Genomic DNA, 16,785 nt, shown 5'->3' with positions numbered 1-16,785 from the left:
AGACAGAGTAAGTATAACACACGTTCAACCTATCATGCCTGTAATCCCAGCACTTTAGGAGGCCAAGGCGGGTGGATCACTAGGTCAGGCGATTGAGACCACCCTGGCTAACACGGTGAAACCCTATCTCTACTAAAAATACAAAAAATTGGCCGGGCGTCGAGGTGGGCACCTGTAGTCCCAGCTACTTGGAAGGCTAAGGCAGGAGAATGGCGTGAACCCGGGAGGCGGAGCTTGCAGTGAGCCAAGATCGCGCCACTGCACTCCAGCCTGGGCAACAGAGCAAGAGTCGGTCTCAAAAAAAAAAAAAAAAAGTTCAACCTATTTGGTTAGATATTGTTCATAACATTTCAATTAAAAAGTGCAATTCTGGCTGGGCACAGTGGCTCACACCTGTAATCCCAGCACTTTGGGAGGGCGAGAGGCGGGCGGATCAAGAGGTCAAGAGATTGAGACCATCCTGGCCAACATGTTGAAACCTCCTCTCTACTAAAAATACAAAAATTAGCCAGGCGTGGTGGCACACGCCTGTAGTCCCAGCTACTCAGGAGGCTGAGGCAGAAGAATTGCTTGAACCCGGGAGGCAGAGGTTGCAGTGAGCCAAGATGGCGCCACTGTACTCCAGCCTGGCAACAGCAGAGCGAGACTCCATCTTAAAAAAAAAAAAAAAAAAAAAAAAAGTACAATTCAGGCCAGGCGCAGTGGCTCATGCCTGTAATCCCGGCACTTTGGGAGGCCGAGGCGGGTGGATTATCTGAGGTCTGGAGTTCAAGACCAGCCTGGCCAACATGGTGAAACCCCGTTTCTACTAGAAATACAAGAATTAGCTGGACGTGGTGCTAAGTGCCTGTAATCCGAGCTACTCAGGAGGCTGAGGCATGAGAACTGCATGAACCCAGGAGAGGCTGCAATGAGTAGAGATTGTGCCACTGCACTCCAGCCTGGACGATAGAGCAAGACTCTGTCTCAAAAAAAAAAAAGGCAATTCACTATTTCTTTTTTTTTTTTTTTAGATAGGGTCTTGCTCTGTCACCCAGGCCATCATGGCTCACTGAAGCCTCAACCTCCTTGGCTCAACCAATCCTCCTCCCTCAGCCTTCTAAGTGGCTGGGATTTCAGGTGTGTGCCACTTAGCCCGGTTAATTTTTAGGGGTAGAGATGGGGTCCCACTATGTTGCCCGGGCTGGTCTAGAACCCTTGGGCTCAAGCGATCCTTCTACTTTGGCCTCCCAAAGTGCTGGGATTACAGGCATAAGCCACCACACCCACTGAAATTCACTATTTCATTGCTTTCTATAATTCCCAACTTTCATTTATCTTGCATTTCTTCTAAACTGTCCTAAATCAGTAAAATCAAGGTGTCTCGACTTTTCTGAAGCACTGTGTTCCAGTTACCTTTTTCCCCCAGAGTAAGTATTTTCAATCTCAACTATTCTTTAAAAGTTCTAAATGTGATCACGGGATTTTATCTACTTGAGATAATTAAGTCTCATATGAACTAAAAGAGGCAATACTATGGTATTGTGAAAAGAACACTAAATCTGGAGTTAGTGAAAATTTTCAATCCTGACTTACTTATGACTGGGAAGATCTAACCTCCAGGTTCTACCACTCTCTAAAATTTAAAATGAAAATTCCAGGATCTTGTCCAGATCCACTAGTGTGTGTATATATAAAACACTCTATAAAATATCCAAATAGTGGTAATAACTAGAAATATATAAAAATGCAATCTGTTGTTGAAACATTTAGACTAAATCCATTGTCATATCATTAAAATTATTTTCCCGTTATCATTATAACTAAGTCTAAACTTGTCACATTTGTACTTATTCAATACTGACAACAATTTCAAAAATAAGAGGGACTATCCCTGGATTTTTCAATAGTTGTTGTGTGACTGCTAAGCAAAAGGCCTTTCAAAAATTTCACATATACTATACATACCCTGTTATTCTTCTGCAATCCAATCAACCTTATCTGCATGTCTAGTATTATTTAACATTAATCTCTTCAAATCATTTAAGGAACAATACTACTTCCAAAAGCAGTCATTTCAATTTAGAAGAACATCTTAAAAACAGAATAGAGACTGGACACAGTGGCTCAGGCTTATAATTCCAGTACTTTGGGAAGCCAAGGTGGGAGGATCACTTGAGCCCAGACGTTCAACACCAGCCTAGGCAACACAGTAAGACCCCATCTCCACACAAAAAAATTACAACTTAGCCCAGCACAGTGACAGGAGCCTGTGGTCCCAGCTACTTGGGCGATCGAGGCAGGGGGATCCCTTGAGCCTAGGAGGTCTAGACGGCAGTGAGCCATGATCGCACCACTGCACTCCATCAAGGCAACAGAGTTGAAACCCTATCATCAAAAAAAAAAACAAAACACCAGAACAACAACAACAACAAAAAAACAGAATACCTTTGGAGCAAAAGAAAGCAAAACACTTCTACTTCAAAGATAAGGAAAATTCTCGTCACTCTGGAAAATAATTATAATCACCCTTTTGAAATTCTGTAATACATGAATATATGAATAGTAGTTTTTAACGTTAAAAGTGTCTCATAATACTTAAGTAAAATCAATGCAGCACAATGATAGGTTAAATAAAAATTCACTCTTCTTATTCTGTGACTTTAAAGTATTATCCACTCTCTATGATACTTCTCCTTTGCTACTGCTACTGCTACTGGGACAGAGTTGCCCACTACAATCGGCGTGGTCCTCTCAGAACACACACAGAAAATCAACAGTAACAACAGAAAACTCACACACACACACACACACACACACACACAGTCTACAGTAACAGGACAAGAGGAAGAGGCAGTAGAAAGAGAAAAAGACTATTTCTGACAAGGGGTAAGAGACAAAGGGAAGATAGAAGAGAGGAAAAGAAAATAAAAAAGATAACAGACAACATAATCTCTTTCTCCAGAAATAATGATTTATGTTTATAAAACAGTTATGTTCCCAAAAACTGAGTCTTAGTGTTACACAACAGAAATAAAGAGGCCAAGAATAAAAACAATTGAGACAGCAGTGTCAGAAACATTCCAAACTCCAACTAATTTCACATAAACATGTATTTTTCTCTGACCTAACCATCAATTTTATGTAAAAGACTAAAACTAATCAAGACACCTTACAGTACTAAATAAACTGTAATCACGAATCTTAGACATCACGGAAATTCAGAGCTGGAAATTTCCTTACCAATCGTCCAGCTCAACTTACACACCACTCAGAGGAAGAAACTGAGGCCCAGTCTTGTAAAATATCTACAACCACAAACGACTGCAGAACTCAGGAAATCTAGGATTCTTTGTTCATCTACACTGGCTCTGATTTTATGAGCAAATTATTTACTGTCGACCATAAATTTAAAATTATAAAATTCTGTCACATCTAACAACGGCTTTCTGGCAGCCAGATCAGAAGTAAACACCTCATAACATAGCACCGTTCATACAAATTAAAACATAAAAGTAGAATACTTCACAAGGAAATTAACAAAAGGTCCTAACTTGAGAAAAAACAAAGATTTGATATTGTGAATGAAATGTTCAGACGTTTAGATTAAGGAAGATAACACTTAGAAGTACTTCTTTGGATGTATGGCAAGAATAAAAAGAATGTTCAACAAGGCCTATGTTTGTGCGTGATTCTTTGCAGCCAAATCATTTGGTAGATTTCTATTGCCACTCGCCTTTCTGATTAAATAGTAACTTACTTATCAAGCTTCTTCTCAAATTTCAGTCCCGTATAAGTTAAGAATTCAACCACAAGGTTGTTTATCCCCTCGACATACATTTCACTAAGATCTGAGTAGACCCCTTTATAGCCAATCAAAGTGAGGCTGCCGTGAATGTAAAAGCTCCTGCTTTAGGTTTGGGGCCTAAAACCCTGGATTTGTTTTCAGACAGACTGACACGTTAGGTTGATTTTATTTTCTTCCACAAAAGGAAAATTGATACATGCTATTAAATTGGGCTACATTTCAATAGTTCCCATAGCAATTCATAATTTTATATACAACTGATTTGCTTCAAGCTTTGTTTTAACCTAGGAGAGGTAGGTGAGGGAGGAAGGGGGCAAGCACAAGCCTAAGGTTGTTGTTTTTAACTGCAGGTGTAAAACATAAGCCAATTTTCTTCAAAATACTAAGCCGCATTTTGTTCCATCTTCGTTTCAACAAGACTTCATGTAATATCAACACCTAAGGACCTGTATAGGGTACTTCCAATCGGGAGGGGTAGGTTTCTGCCCCCCCTAAGGAAAGGGTGCTCCTGGGGTTCCCTTCTCTTACCCTCCCGGTTGCTTTTACTAAGATATATTGATGGCAAACTTGGGCCCCTTGTCCTTTTGTCCCCCTAGACAATCTCTGGCCTAATTTTGATTACTCCTCCCCCTGTGTATCCCTGCTCTCTCTCAACTAGAAATCATACCTCAGAATCGTGCCTCTCTTCCCCCCTTGTAAGAAGAGAACGCCTGACCTACCACCTGGAGAACAATGTAACCCAACTCCGAGTCCATGGATTCCTCTACCCAAGCCCCAAGATTTATCTCCCAGGGAAATCAGAAAGCCAGTTCTGTCCTGTCATCCCAGATTCCCTCAAGGTGTCCTGCTCCTGGCCTAGGATTACCAGTTCCTTTCTACCCTGGGGCATTCTACTCACCTTCCTCTTCCAAGAATCTCGCCCCTCACCCTCGGACCCTTCACCGCGACCCCCGCGCCCACCCGGAGCAGCACAACAGGCGGCGAGTGGCCTCCGAGGGCAGAGCCCGCGAGGGCGGGGGTCGGGGGCGGGTCGAGAGCGGCGCAGCGGCGGCCGGCCACGTCGGGTCAGTGCCCCACTCCCACCGCAGGACACACGCCCAGTACCTTTGTAGTGCACCCGCAGGTTGTTTTGAGAGAGGCCGATGTAGCTGAACTTGTCCTTCGGGCTCCAGGACCGAGGCAGCGGCGTCTCCTGCTCGTCCACGGCCGGGTAGAGGCGCTTCAGCCGCCGCTGCAGCTCCTTCTCCTGCTCGTTCAGGGCCGAGTCCCCGTGCGGGAAGGGGGCCGCGGCGCTGCTGCCCGCCACCAGAGCTGGGGCCGGGGCTCCTCCGGCCGGGCCGGGGCCCGCAGCAAGGCCCGGGGGAGCAGCAGGCCCGCTGGCGGGGGCGGCCGCTGAGGCAGGGGGCGGTGGGGGCGGCGGCGGGGGCGGCGGGGCAGCGGTGGCCGGGGGCGGCGGCGGCGGGGGGTGGAGGAGCAGGGCGGCCGCCGCGGCCCCTAAGCCGTCGCCGCCCGCTCCGCCGCCGGGCGAGCCGGCCGGAGAGGAGCCGGCGCTGACGGCTGGGGGCGCCGGCAGGACGACTCCGGAGACTGGGGCCAAGGCCGCCGGCGGTGGCGGCGACAGCTGCTGCTGCTGTTGCTGCTGCTGCGGCGGCGGCGGCGGCTGCCCGGACATCCCGGCCGCGACTCAGCCTGCGGCCACCTCCACCTCTTCTCTTCCTCCTCTGCTTCCCGGGGGCGCTGTCGCTGCGGCCGCCGGCACCAGGCGCCCAGTCCGCCCGCCCCGGAAGCAGGCGGCGGGCCGCGCGCCCAGGGAGACCGCGGCGGTTGAGGAGCTCGGAGACGCGGGAGTGGGCGGCGGGCCGGGGAGGCCGGGAGAGAACGTTGGCCAGAGCGCGGGCGCGCGGCCCGGGGACGAGGCGCCGAAGGCGGGGGCGACACGGGAACGCGGGAGGGGAAGGCGCGCTGGCGGCCGCCGCGGCCGCTGCTCTCGCTGCTCTCGCGGCTGTTTCCCGGCGGGCGGGCCGGGCCGGCGCGAGACGCTGCGCGCGGGCGGCGCTAGGCGAGGGGGCGGGACGGAGGCGCGAGAGAGGCGCGAGCGGCGCGAGGGGGCGGGCCGCGGGGCTCCCGGCTGCGGGCCGCGAGGCGCCCTGCTGGGCCCGCCAGTCGCTCGTGGGCAGGATCGCTGGGCTCCCGGCGCCGCAGATCCCTTCGGAGGTGTCCGCCTCCTCCCCCTTGGCGGCAGCCGTCGCCCCCCTCGCCGGCGAATCCCCTCCCACTTGACTTCTTTTTGTTGTCGTCGCCCCACCTCCCCACCGTAGGGCTACCCCGAGCCGAGGCGCCGCTTCTCGCCCAGACGAGAGTAATCGAGCCCCGCTGGGGCTGCCGCGAGCCCAGGCCCCGGGACGCTCTAGGACCCGTCGGCCCGGGGCGTGCGGAGCGGCTCAGGCTCCCGGCGCAGTGCTGCCAGCTCTCGCCTTAGTCCCGTTCCCGTTTGCCGCCTCCCTCCAAAGAGGAACGCATTGCCTTTGGTACTTCACAGTGTTTAATTCCGTAACATTGACCATATGGGCAGTAGAAACCACTTCTGAAAGCAGTCTCCCACTTACAATAGTGACTATTTTATTAATTAATTTTACGAGGACTCACAGTGAACTTAACAGTGGTAGAAGGTGTCATTAATAAAGACCGGCATATCTTCAAAAAGCAGGAGCAGGCACTGTATGAATACAAAATTATAGTGTGTGTTTAGGAAGGGCTTCTAGAGACGTCAGAAAATTTTATAGACTCGTTAATTTTCATAACAGCGTTCTTAGGTAACAAAGTTATGCCCATTTTTAAAACAAGGAAATATTTACTGAGGTCAGCAGAGTCAAAAATAGGACTTCCTACTTTGCAATTCCCAATAGAGTGCTTCGTCGACTAATTTGGCATAACTTGCCAAGTGTTGCTCTCTGACCCATCATAACAGTACTACTTTGTTTTCACCACTTCCTTTTGTTTAGCTTATCCCTCCCTAGCTGGCAAAATCGGGCTTTGCATGTGTAAATTATATGATGTAAATTCTGATATTTTGTTTGCTTCCAAAGATATGATGGTAATCATTTGGTCAAATAAGAAAAGTTTTGCCGAAGAGAAAATAATTTCCTTTTGAAGAAGGTAGGCCAAAGGTGATTTAATTTAAGGCCAAGATTATCTGGCCAGAACAAGTAACAGAGTCATTCGGCCTAATTTCTCCCTCAGTTACCCAGACAACTAGATGTTCTGCTGTACTTTATTATTATTATTAGTAGTAGTAGTAGTAGTATTGTTTTGTCACCCAGGCTGGAGTGCAGTGGTGTGGTGTCAGCTCACTACAACCTCCGCCTCCCGGGTTCAAGCGATTCTCCTGCTTTAGCCTCCCAAGTAGCTGGGACTACAGGCATGTGCTCACACCCGGCTAATTTTTGTACTTGTAGTGGAGACGGGGTTTCACCATGTTGGCCAGGCTGGTCTCGAACTCCTGACCTCGTGATCTACCCTCCTCAGCCTCCCAAAGTGCTGGGATTGCAGGCGTGAGCCACCACGCCCAGCCTCTGTTATACTTTGATAGAAGTATCCGTTAATTTTAACTTATTGTTTGATGACTTTTTTTAAACCACTGCACTTTAAATCACATGATGTCACTGTATTTACAGTGTTCTAACACTTTAATTTACATTACAGTAACAATGTAAATTTAATGTAGGCCAAGCTCTATTTAAATGTATGATAGCCATGGTAGAATAAATGGGCTCCAGGCCTCATGAAACTTTCTTGAAACACTTATGAAGATGTACTTTTTTTCTGTCAGCACACTTAGGAATTATCTAGAGCTTTCCATATCTTAGGAACAGCTGAATGAATGGAATTGTCTAACATTTTGTTGGAAGCATTTTATAAGGGGGACTGGTGGTTCTCCATCAAGAAATTAATTATTTCAGTTGTGGGGGAGGATGCTGTGAAATGGGTACTTTCTCATATAGAAGGAGATAGAGAACATTGATAACGTCCTTTTGGAAAGCTACATACTTGGTTATATTTATAAGGAGACATAAAGGAGTTCATACCTTTTGACTTATCTATCAAAAAAAAGCCAAAAACACAATCTAAATATGAAAATACTTTAGGCTGAAAAATGTTCAACAAGAAGTATTGATGATAGATTAAATATAGAAGCAAATCAAATGCCCAACCTGAAGGGACTGGAAGAAGTTATCACATACCCCATTCAGTGGAGTTATGCTACAGGCGCACATATAGCACATTCGTGCCAGTTTTTTTTTTTTTAAGGTATCCCTTCTGGGCAGTGGAAGTGCCAAAAGAGGCCAACCAATTAGAAAAAGGCACCCCTTCCTCTTGACTTAGTGGATCTCAGGCCCAATTTCAGATCCACTCTCTCCAGGCTTCTTGCACAGGCACAACCTGAAACAAATATTTTATGGCCTCTGAAAAATATGTTATTGAAGACATAGAAAAATGATTATGATATGATAAATGAAAAGAGGCAATACGATAATTATAGCACTGCCAAAATCATTACCAAAAAGACATGAAGGAAAAATTGTAAAATGTTTCCATAATGGACAATTATAATGCATTATTAAAAGTAATGTACTTTTATTATAATGCATAATAAAAGTAAATTTTATTATGAAAATAATAGAATTGTACATAGATATATAAATAGTAAAAATGCATTAGCCATGAACATATCCACGCCTTTCTTGAACCTATGTTTTCAGTCTTTACCATGTATTGCTCTACTATTACTCACTATCTGTATCTGCTGGGTTTCTCAGTATCGAACAATAGGAACCAATTCTGGCTCTCTTAAGCAAAAAAAGGAACTTACTGGAAAGATATTAGATGGTTCTCAGAATTGACCAGAGGGCTGGACAAGCAGGCCTGAAAACCAACAAAGGCCAAAGGAGGAGAGGCTGCATAAATAGACTGGCCTGGACCCCAGCACTGATCATAGAAATCACTGCCAGATGTCGCCTTTACCGCCTGGACTCTCATCTCTCTGACCTCCGGCCTTTACACCACTCACTCAAGTTTCAAAGTCACCAAGCCTAGATTGTGTGCCCATGCCAGAGTACACCAGCAAGCAGAGATCCTTCCCAGCTTATCCAGTGACTGGGTTACAGAGATGCTACGTTATTGAAAACTTCAGCTCAGGGTGGGCCTTGAGTGGTTACAGCCTCCAGAACTGGTCCCTTCCAACAGTGAGCAGTCTTGTGCATTCACAGAGTACCATACGTATCTTATTTTCTGTGCATGGCATAACATGAAAATGTTTAGGACACATTGCCCTAGTGGAAAAGGGCCACTGGTGCCCAGAGTAGAGGATTTTCCATACTAGGAAAGAGGTAAGATGCTGGCCAGCCTGTTTCAGTCAATGCTCATGACAATATCCTTCTGGGTACTGGAAAATGTTATGGCAATGTGTGCCAAGATCTATAGTATGGTTTTAGGGTCTGGATTAGTTATCTATGGCTGCAGAATAAATAATCCTCAAATTTAGTGGCTTAAAATAAAGTTTATTATCACACATTTTCTGTGGGTCAGGAATCTGGCACAACTTCACTGGATCCTCTGCTTCAGGGTCTCTCATGAGCATTCAAGGTGTCAGTTGGGGTTGCAGTCATCTCAAGACTTGACTGGGGAAGAATCCACTTTTGCACTCACTGATGTGGTTATTGCACTCATTGATGCAGTTCCTTGAGGGCTGCTGGACTAAGGGATTCAGTTTCTTGTTGGCTATTGGCCAGAAGTGGCCCATGATGCCTTCCCACATGGGCCTCTTCAACATGGCAGCTAGCTTCATGAAAGCATGGAAACCAAGAAGGCAATCATGGCAAGACAAAAGTTACAGTGTTTTGTAACCCAACCATGAAAGTGACATCCCATCACTTTTGCCATATGTTTGTTAGAAGTGAGTCATTAGTTTCATCCCAAATTCAAGGGGAGGGGATTACACAAGGCCATGAACACGAGAAGGTGAGGATCACTGAAAGCCGTCTTTGGAAACTGACTGAACAGGGTCCTTATAACTTCCAGTGACCCTGGGGAACTGTACTTGCCACATTCACATCAAATATGGATTCTAGACCAGGGATCAGCAAACTTTTTCTGTAACAGGTTAGATAGTGAAATTTTACACTCTGCGGAACATTTACCTGTCACAACTACTCAATTTTGCCATTGTAGCTGAAAGTAACCATAGATGATACATAAACAAATAGGCATGGCTGTGATCCAGCAAAACTTTATTTACAAACATAGGGAGCAGCCTGGATTTGGCCTACAGGCTTCAGTTTGTGATCCCTGTTCCAGACTATTACATCAACATTCCTTATAAACCATTCTCAACACTAAAAAGGAAGGCCAAGTCACTAGCAATGAAATCCTAGGAGTCAACAAATTCATTTTATTACCCACAATACGTGCTGCACTCCAGTGTCCTGGGCAGCCTGATGCCACACTAGTGGAGTCAGGATATTTCTGCACGTAGATTGTGGCAAATTCAAATGGATGGCAAGTGGCTGAACAATGTTAGGAAACCATAGCAGTGAAGGGTCCAAGTTTGGGAAAGTTCTCAGTCAGCATTTATTAAGCACCCGTTATGTTGGAACCCTGGGTCCTGTCTTCCCTGGGCAGAGAATGAGAAAAAGAGACAAGAAGGATTACAAAGAAAAACAGCAGTATGGAATCTACTTCTTCAGTGAAGAGTCTATAGTTGGAGGGTGATACGGTTTTGAGAAGCGACGGCATGCTGGGAGCCCTCGCTCGCTCCCGGCGCCTCCTCGGCCTCAGTGCCCACACTGGCCGCGCTTGAGGAGCCCTTCAGCCCGCGGCTGCACTGTGGGAGCCCCTCTCTGGACTGGCCGAGGCCGGAGCCGGCTCCCTTTGCTTGTGGGGAGGTGTGGAAGAAGCACAGGCGAAAACCGGGCCTGCCTGCCGCGCCTGCAGGCCAGTGCGAGTCCCGGGTGGGCGTGGGCTCAGCGTGGCCACGCTTGGAGCGGCCGGCCGGCACCGCCGGCCCTGGGCACTGAGGAGCTTAGCACACGGGCCTGCAGCTGCGGAGAGTACACCGGGTCCCACAGCAGTGCCAGCCTGCGGGCGCTACGCTGGGATTCTCGCCCGGCCTCAGCTGCCTCCCCACAAGGCAAGGCTCCGGACCTGCAGCCCCCCATGCCCGAGCCTCCCCACCGCCATAGGCTTCTGCACTGCCCAAGTCTCCCCGATAAGCACCGCCCCCTGCTCCATGGCACCCGGTCCCCTCGACTGCCCAAGGGCTGAGAAGTGCGGGTGCACGACACGGGACTGGCAGGCAGCTCTGCCTGTGGTGCCTGTGCGGAATCTACTAGGTGAAGTCAGCTGGGTTCCTGAGTCTAGCGGGGACTTGGAGAACTTTTATGTCTAGCTGGAGGATTGTATACACACCAATCAGCACCCTGTGTCTAGCTCAAGGTTTGTGAATGCACCAATCAGTGCTCTGTGTCTAGCTAATCTAGTGGGGACTTGGAGAACTTTTATGTCTGGCTAAAGGATTGTAAATACGCCAGTCAGCACTCCGTGTCTAGCTAAAGGTTTGTAAACACACCAATCAGCACCCTGTGTCTAGCTCAAGGTTTGTAAATGCACCAATCAGTGCTTTGTGTCTAGCTAATCTAGTGGGGACTTGGAGAACTTTTGTGTCTAGCTCAGGGATTGTAAATGCACCAATTAGCACCTGTCAAAAGGGACCAATCAGCAGGATGTGGGTGGGGCCAGATAAGGGAATAAAAGCAGGCTGCCCCAGCCAGTTGTAGCAACACACTTGAGTCTTTTTCTGCACTGTAAAAGGTTTCTTCTTTTGCTGTTTGTAATAAGTCTTGGTGTTGGCTCTTTGGGTTTTTACTACATCTGTGAGTTGTAACACTCACTGTAAAGGTCTGTGTTTTCATTTTCGAGGCTGGAGTGGTCACTAACTTACTGCAAGAAATAAATGATTCTGGAGGGGAGGAAAGAATAACTCCAGATGTGCCACCTCTAAGAGCTATAACACTCACCACGAAGGTTTGCAGCTTCACTCCTGAAGTTAGTGTAGACCACAAATCCACCAGAAAAGAGAGACTGAACACCTGACCATCAGAAACAAGAAATTCTAGACACATTGCCTTTAAGAACTAACACTGTGAGGGTCTGTGGCTCTTGAAGTCAGTGGAACCAAAAACCCACCAGCTTTGGACAGTTAGATGGTGTCCCCGCCCAAACCTCATTTTGAATTACAGTTCTGAATCCCCACGTGTCATGGGAGAGACCCAGTGGGAGGTAATTGAGTCATGGGGTTAGCTACCTTCATGCTGTTCTCATGGTAGTGAGATCTCACCAGATCTGGTGGTTTTATGAAGGTCTTTCTCTGTCCATTTGTTCTGCACTTTTCTTTGGTGTTGCTATGTGAGGAAGGATGTGCTTGTGTCCATTTCCACCATGATTGTAGGTTTCCTGAGACTGCCTCAGCCATGCTGAACTGAGTCAAACCTCTTTCCTTTATAAATTACCCAGTCTCAGAACTGTCTTTATTAGCAATATGAGACTGGACTAATACAGACTGGTGAGATTAATAACGTCCTGTTAGTATCCATAGGTCATTGGTTTCAAGAACTGTAGATAACGAAATCCACAGATGCCCGTCTCTTATATAACATGATGTTACATAAAAATTTGGATAATAAAATGAATTTGCATGTAACTTACATCGTCTCGTGTATACTGAAATCACCTCTAAATTACTTACAATATTGAATATAATGTGGTCCTGTGTAGTTGTGATACTGTATTGTTTAGGGAATCATGGCAAGGACAAAAAGTCTGTTCAGGACAGACAGAACAATCATAGGTCTAACTACATCTTTGGTCTTCGGTTGATTTCAAGGTTGTAAACCTTCGGACGCAGGAGGGCCGACTGCACACATGAATTAGAGAGCAGTGCTTTTCAGACTTGAATGTGGGGTTTTGCCAAATGGGACCTGAGAGTCTATATTTCTAACAAGCTTCCAGGGGCTGCTGCCACTCCTGATCCATGGATTAGCCCCTGAATAGCAAGGATTGGGAGTACAGGTCTTGCTCTGTCCCACAGGCTGGAGTGGCCCGTTTATAGCTCACTGCAGTCTCCAAAGCCTGGGTTCAAGGGATCCTCCCACGTCAGCCGCTGAAGTAGCTAGGACTACAGGCACATGCTACAGTACTCAGCCAATTTTTTTTTTAATTTGTAGAGACAGGGGTCTTGCAATGTTGCCCAGGCTGGTCTCGAACTCCTGGACTCAAGGGAGCCTCCTGCCTTGGCCTCCCAAAGTGCTGGGATTACGGACAGGAACCACCACACCCAGCCTCAGTTGATGCTCTTTAGAAACAAGTGTTCCAGAGTCCATGAGCAGAAAGACAAAGGTCTAGTGAGGGAGGACTCGGCATCAGAATTTGCGTGCTGTCTTGAAGAGAACATGAAGGGGTTGCTGGCTGTTTTACCACAGACCAAGAGACTGCATCCCTGGGGTTTGGGGTTTGGGGTGAAAAGGGTCTGCAAGACCACATGGAGTAACATAAATATACTATTTCATATTCATGTGTGAATAAAAGTGGTTACAATTCAGTGTTCATGAAGTAAAATCTATGTGAAAAACCAAAAGTTAAATTTAGAGGAAAGTTTTATCATCTGTTCTAGAAGAATTTGTACAAAAATTACAATTTGGGCTGAAATAACCTAAGTTAATGACATTTTGACAAATTAATAGGCTCTCAATCTCCTTCTGATTTTCCTCCTAATTTTTCCTTCTGCTTGTTCTAGTCCACTGTAGCCCTTCCTCATTTGCCAGAACTCACATCCTTCCATCCATACTGATCTCTATGTCTCCTCTTTCTTGTTTCCTTGAGATAGGGTCTCACTTTGTCACCCAGGCTGGAGTGTAGTGTCACAATCATGGCTCACTGCAGCCTTGGCCTCTTGGGCTCAAGTGATCCTCTCACCTCAGCCTCCCGAGTAGCTGCGACTACAGGCATGCACCACCACACCCAGCTGACTTTTTTTGTAATTTTTTTGAAGAGACATGGTCTCCCTATGATGCCCAGGCTGCTGTCAAACTCCTAGCCTCAAGTGATCCTCCGGCCTCGGCCTCCCAAAGTGCTGAGATTACAGGCATGAGCCACCTGCCTGACCCTCTTTCTTGTTTCTTGATGGTTGACATTAAAAGTGCATTCAAAATGCAGTAATGGCAGGGCATGGTGGCTCACACCTGTAATCCTGGTACTTTGGGAGGCTGAGGTGGGAGGATTGTTTGAGGCCAGGAGTTTGAGACCAGCCTGGGCAACATAGGAAGACCTCATCTCTACTATAAATAAATAAACAAATAGTAAAAATAGAGGCCGGGTGCGGTGGCTCACGCCTGTAATCCCAGCACTTTGGGAGGCTGAGGTGGGCAAATCACGAGGTCAGGAGTTCGAGACCAGCCTGACCAACATGGTGAAACCCCGTCTCTACTAAAAATAGAAAAATTAGCCGGGCGTGGTGGCATGCACCTGTAATCCCAGTTACTCAGGAGGCTGAAGCAGGAGAATTGCTTGAACCTGGGAGGCAGGGGTTGCAGTGAGCCGAAATGGTGCCACTGCACTCTAGCCTGGGCTACAGAGCAAAACTCCGTCTAAAAAAAAAAAGTAAAAATAAAGTAACTATAGGGAACAGATAGCAGGAATTCATTTCCTCCCTTGGTGCTATAGTGATCAAGTTCTTGATGGAATCATGGGATGGGAAGCCTACCCCAGAAAGTCTCTGAACTCCAAGGAATGCCTCCTGCAGGTCTAGGAAATGCCTACGGGTGCAGCGGCTGGAATATCATGCAGGCAGCCAAAGGCATAGTTTGGAAGGAAGAAACAGGAAGAAAAGAAGATGAAAGACAAAAATAGAAAGCATAGAAAAAATAAAAAAGAAGAAAATGATCATTCTTTAAGAAAATGATAAATAGCTCCCCAGGGTGCCAGATATCATTGAGGAGAATAACTTGCCAACCCACTGTGGGTTAGCCTCCTAGTTCCCCAAGATGCAGGCTGCATTTCATTCATTATCTACTGAGTGCCTGTTATGTGCCTATTGTGTGTACACAGTGCTAGGAAGCATAGGAGAAAACATTTTTATAGGACACTAACATCTTTACCCTCAACTGGTTTATAGTTTTGTAGGAAATTGACTTACACAACCAGTTTTTCAAGGTAGAATGTGAATAATGTTGTAAGAGAGACAAAAAGTGCCATAGGTTTTTCTTCTTTTTTTGAGGCAGTCTCACTCTTGTCGCCCAGGCTGGAGTGCAATGGCATGATCTCGGCTCACTACAACCTCCACCTCCTGGGTTCAAGTGATTCTCCTGCCTCAGCCTCCTGGGTAGCTGGGACTACAGGCGCCCGCCAGACACCTGTCTAATTTTTGTATTTTTAGTAGAGATGGGGTTTCACCATGTTGGCCAGGCTGGTCTATAATTCCTGACTTCAGGTGATCTGCCCGCCTCGGCCTCCCAAAGTGCTGGCATGAGCCACAACACCTGGCCAGGTTTTTTTCTAATATCCTAGGAAAAGTAATTGTCTAGCCTATTGCAAGAATGTAACCCATTCTTACAAGTAAAATGAATTCTTCAATCTAAGTTTCTTTATATCTAGATTACAGCATGGAGATAATTAACACAAATATTTTCTAATTATCATGGTCCTCAAAGAAAGTACAAGGTCTAATTTGCAATCTAAGTAAACATAAAAAGAAAGTTGTTTAGTAAAGCAATTTACTTCGTAAGTCACTATTTCTTTCACCATGGCCATATATTATCTTATGCTTGGTAATTAATTTTTAAAAAACATTTTCATTTGTTTTCCTTAAGTGCCTTGAAAGATACGCCGGGAAAAATATGCTCAGCAATATGTGAGACTTTCCAAAACTGCAATATTCCAAAGATGTCAGAACATCTGTATCTTAAAAAGCAGCATAGGCCGGGTGCAGTGGCTCACACCTGTAATCCCAGCCCTTTGGGAAGCCAAGGCAGGCAGATCACAAGGTCAGGAGTTCAAGACCAGCCTGGCCAACATGGTGAAACCTCATCTCTACTAAAAATACAAAAAATAGCTGAGTATGGTGGTGGGTGCCTGTAATCCCAGTTACTCGGGAGGCTGAGGCAGGAGAACCGTTTGAAACCAGGAGGCAGAGTTTCCAGTGAGCCAAGATCCCACCATTGCACTCCAGCCTGGGTGACAGGGTGAGACTCCATCTCAAAAAAATAAAAATAAATAAATAAAGGCAGCATAAGGAATAAAATGGCTTCAAAAGACTTTTTTAGTATTTTTCTGCTTCAGCTGCAATTAGTTTATTTTGCAAATATTTAACTTTGAAACAGGCATCAATTATTTAAAGAGAGGTAGCATTGTCTGTGGAACTACCAGTCTGGCTCCTAATATCACCAACAGTCTCTCATATGTGCCTTATGCCATTGTCTATATGAAAAGTTCTCATAGATAATAGATCTTTGACATTCTTAAGAGGCCCAGATCTTTCTGAATCCTTAAGCTCCAAATCTCATGAAACAATAGTATATCATCCCATAAAATTCAATAAGTATAATTTGAATAGTCCACATGACTGAAGAACAACAAAGCCACACTGATATGTGGCTGTTGAGTGGTTGGCTAGGCTACATGTTTCCATGCAGTGCACTAACCTCAACACACGTCGGATGCTATTAGTGCTTGGTAAAATTACGGCAAAACGGCCTTCTGCATTGCTTCCAAAGAGTCAAGACTGGCCAGGCGCGGTGGCTCATGCCTGTAATCCCAGCACTTAGGGAGGCTGAGGTGGGCAGATCACTTGAGGTCAGGAGTTTGTAACCAGCCTGGCCAACATGGTGAAAACCCATCTCTACTAAAAATACAAAAAATTAGCTGGGCGTGGTGCCAGGCGCCTATAATCC

The 16,785-nt window shown here is 46.3% G+C and overlaps 1 protein-coding gene across 2 annotated transcripts in view; it reads right to left on the bottom strand.

Moving 5' to 3' along the window:
* Positions 1-5,795, bottom strand: part of RANBP9 (RAN binding protein 9) — an 89,974-nt gene extending 84,179 nt beyond the window's left edge. The window contains exon 1 of one of the 2 annotated variants that reach the window (XM_055263466.2): positions 4,892-5,795. In XM_055263466.2, the coding sequence (XP_055119441.2) occupies positions 4,892-5,459 (568 nt within the window). In that variant the 5' untranslated portion in view covers positions 5,460-5,795. The remainder of the gene's footprint in view (positions 1-4,891) is intronic. The other variant, XM_055263467.2, reaches the window with a different exon arrangement.
* Between the last annotated feature and the right edge of the window lie 10,990 nt (positions 5,796-16,785).

The sequence above is a fragment of the Symphalangus syndactylus genome, chromosome 23 (assembly GCF_028878055.3).
Source record: "Symphalangus syndactylus isolate Jambi chromosome 23, NHGRI_mSymSyn1-v2.1_pri, whole genome shotgun sequence".
Taxonomy (NCBI): domain Eukaryota; kingdom Metazoa; phylum Chordata; class Mammalia; order Primates; family Hylobatidae; genus Symphalangus; species Symphalangus syndactylus.
Note: the sequence above shows the minus strand (reverse complement) of the source record. Positions and strands in the feature narration are given on the sequence as shown.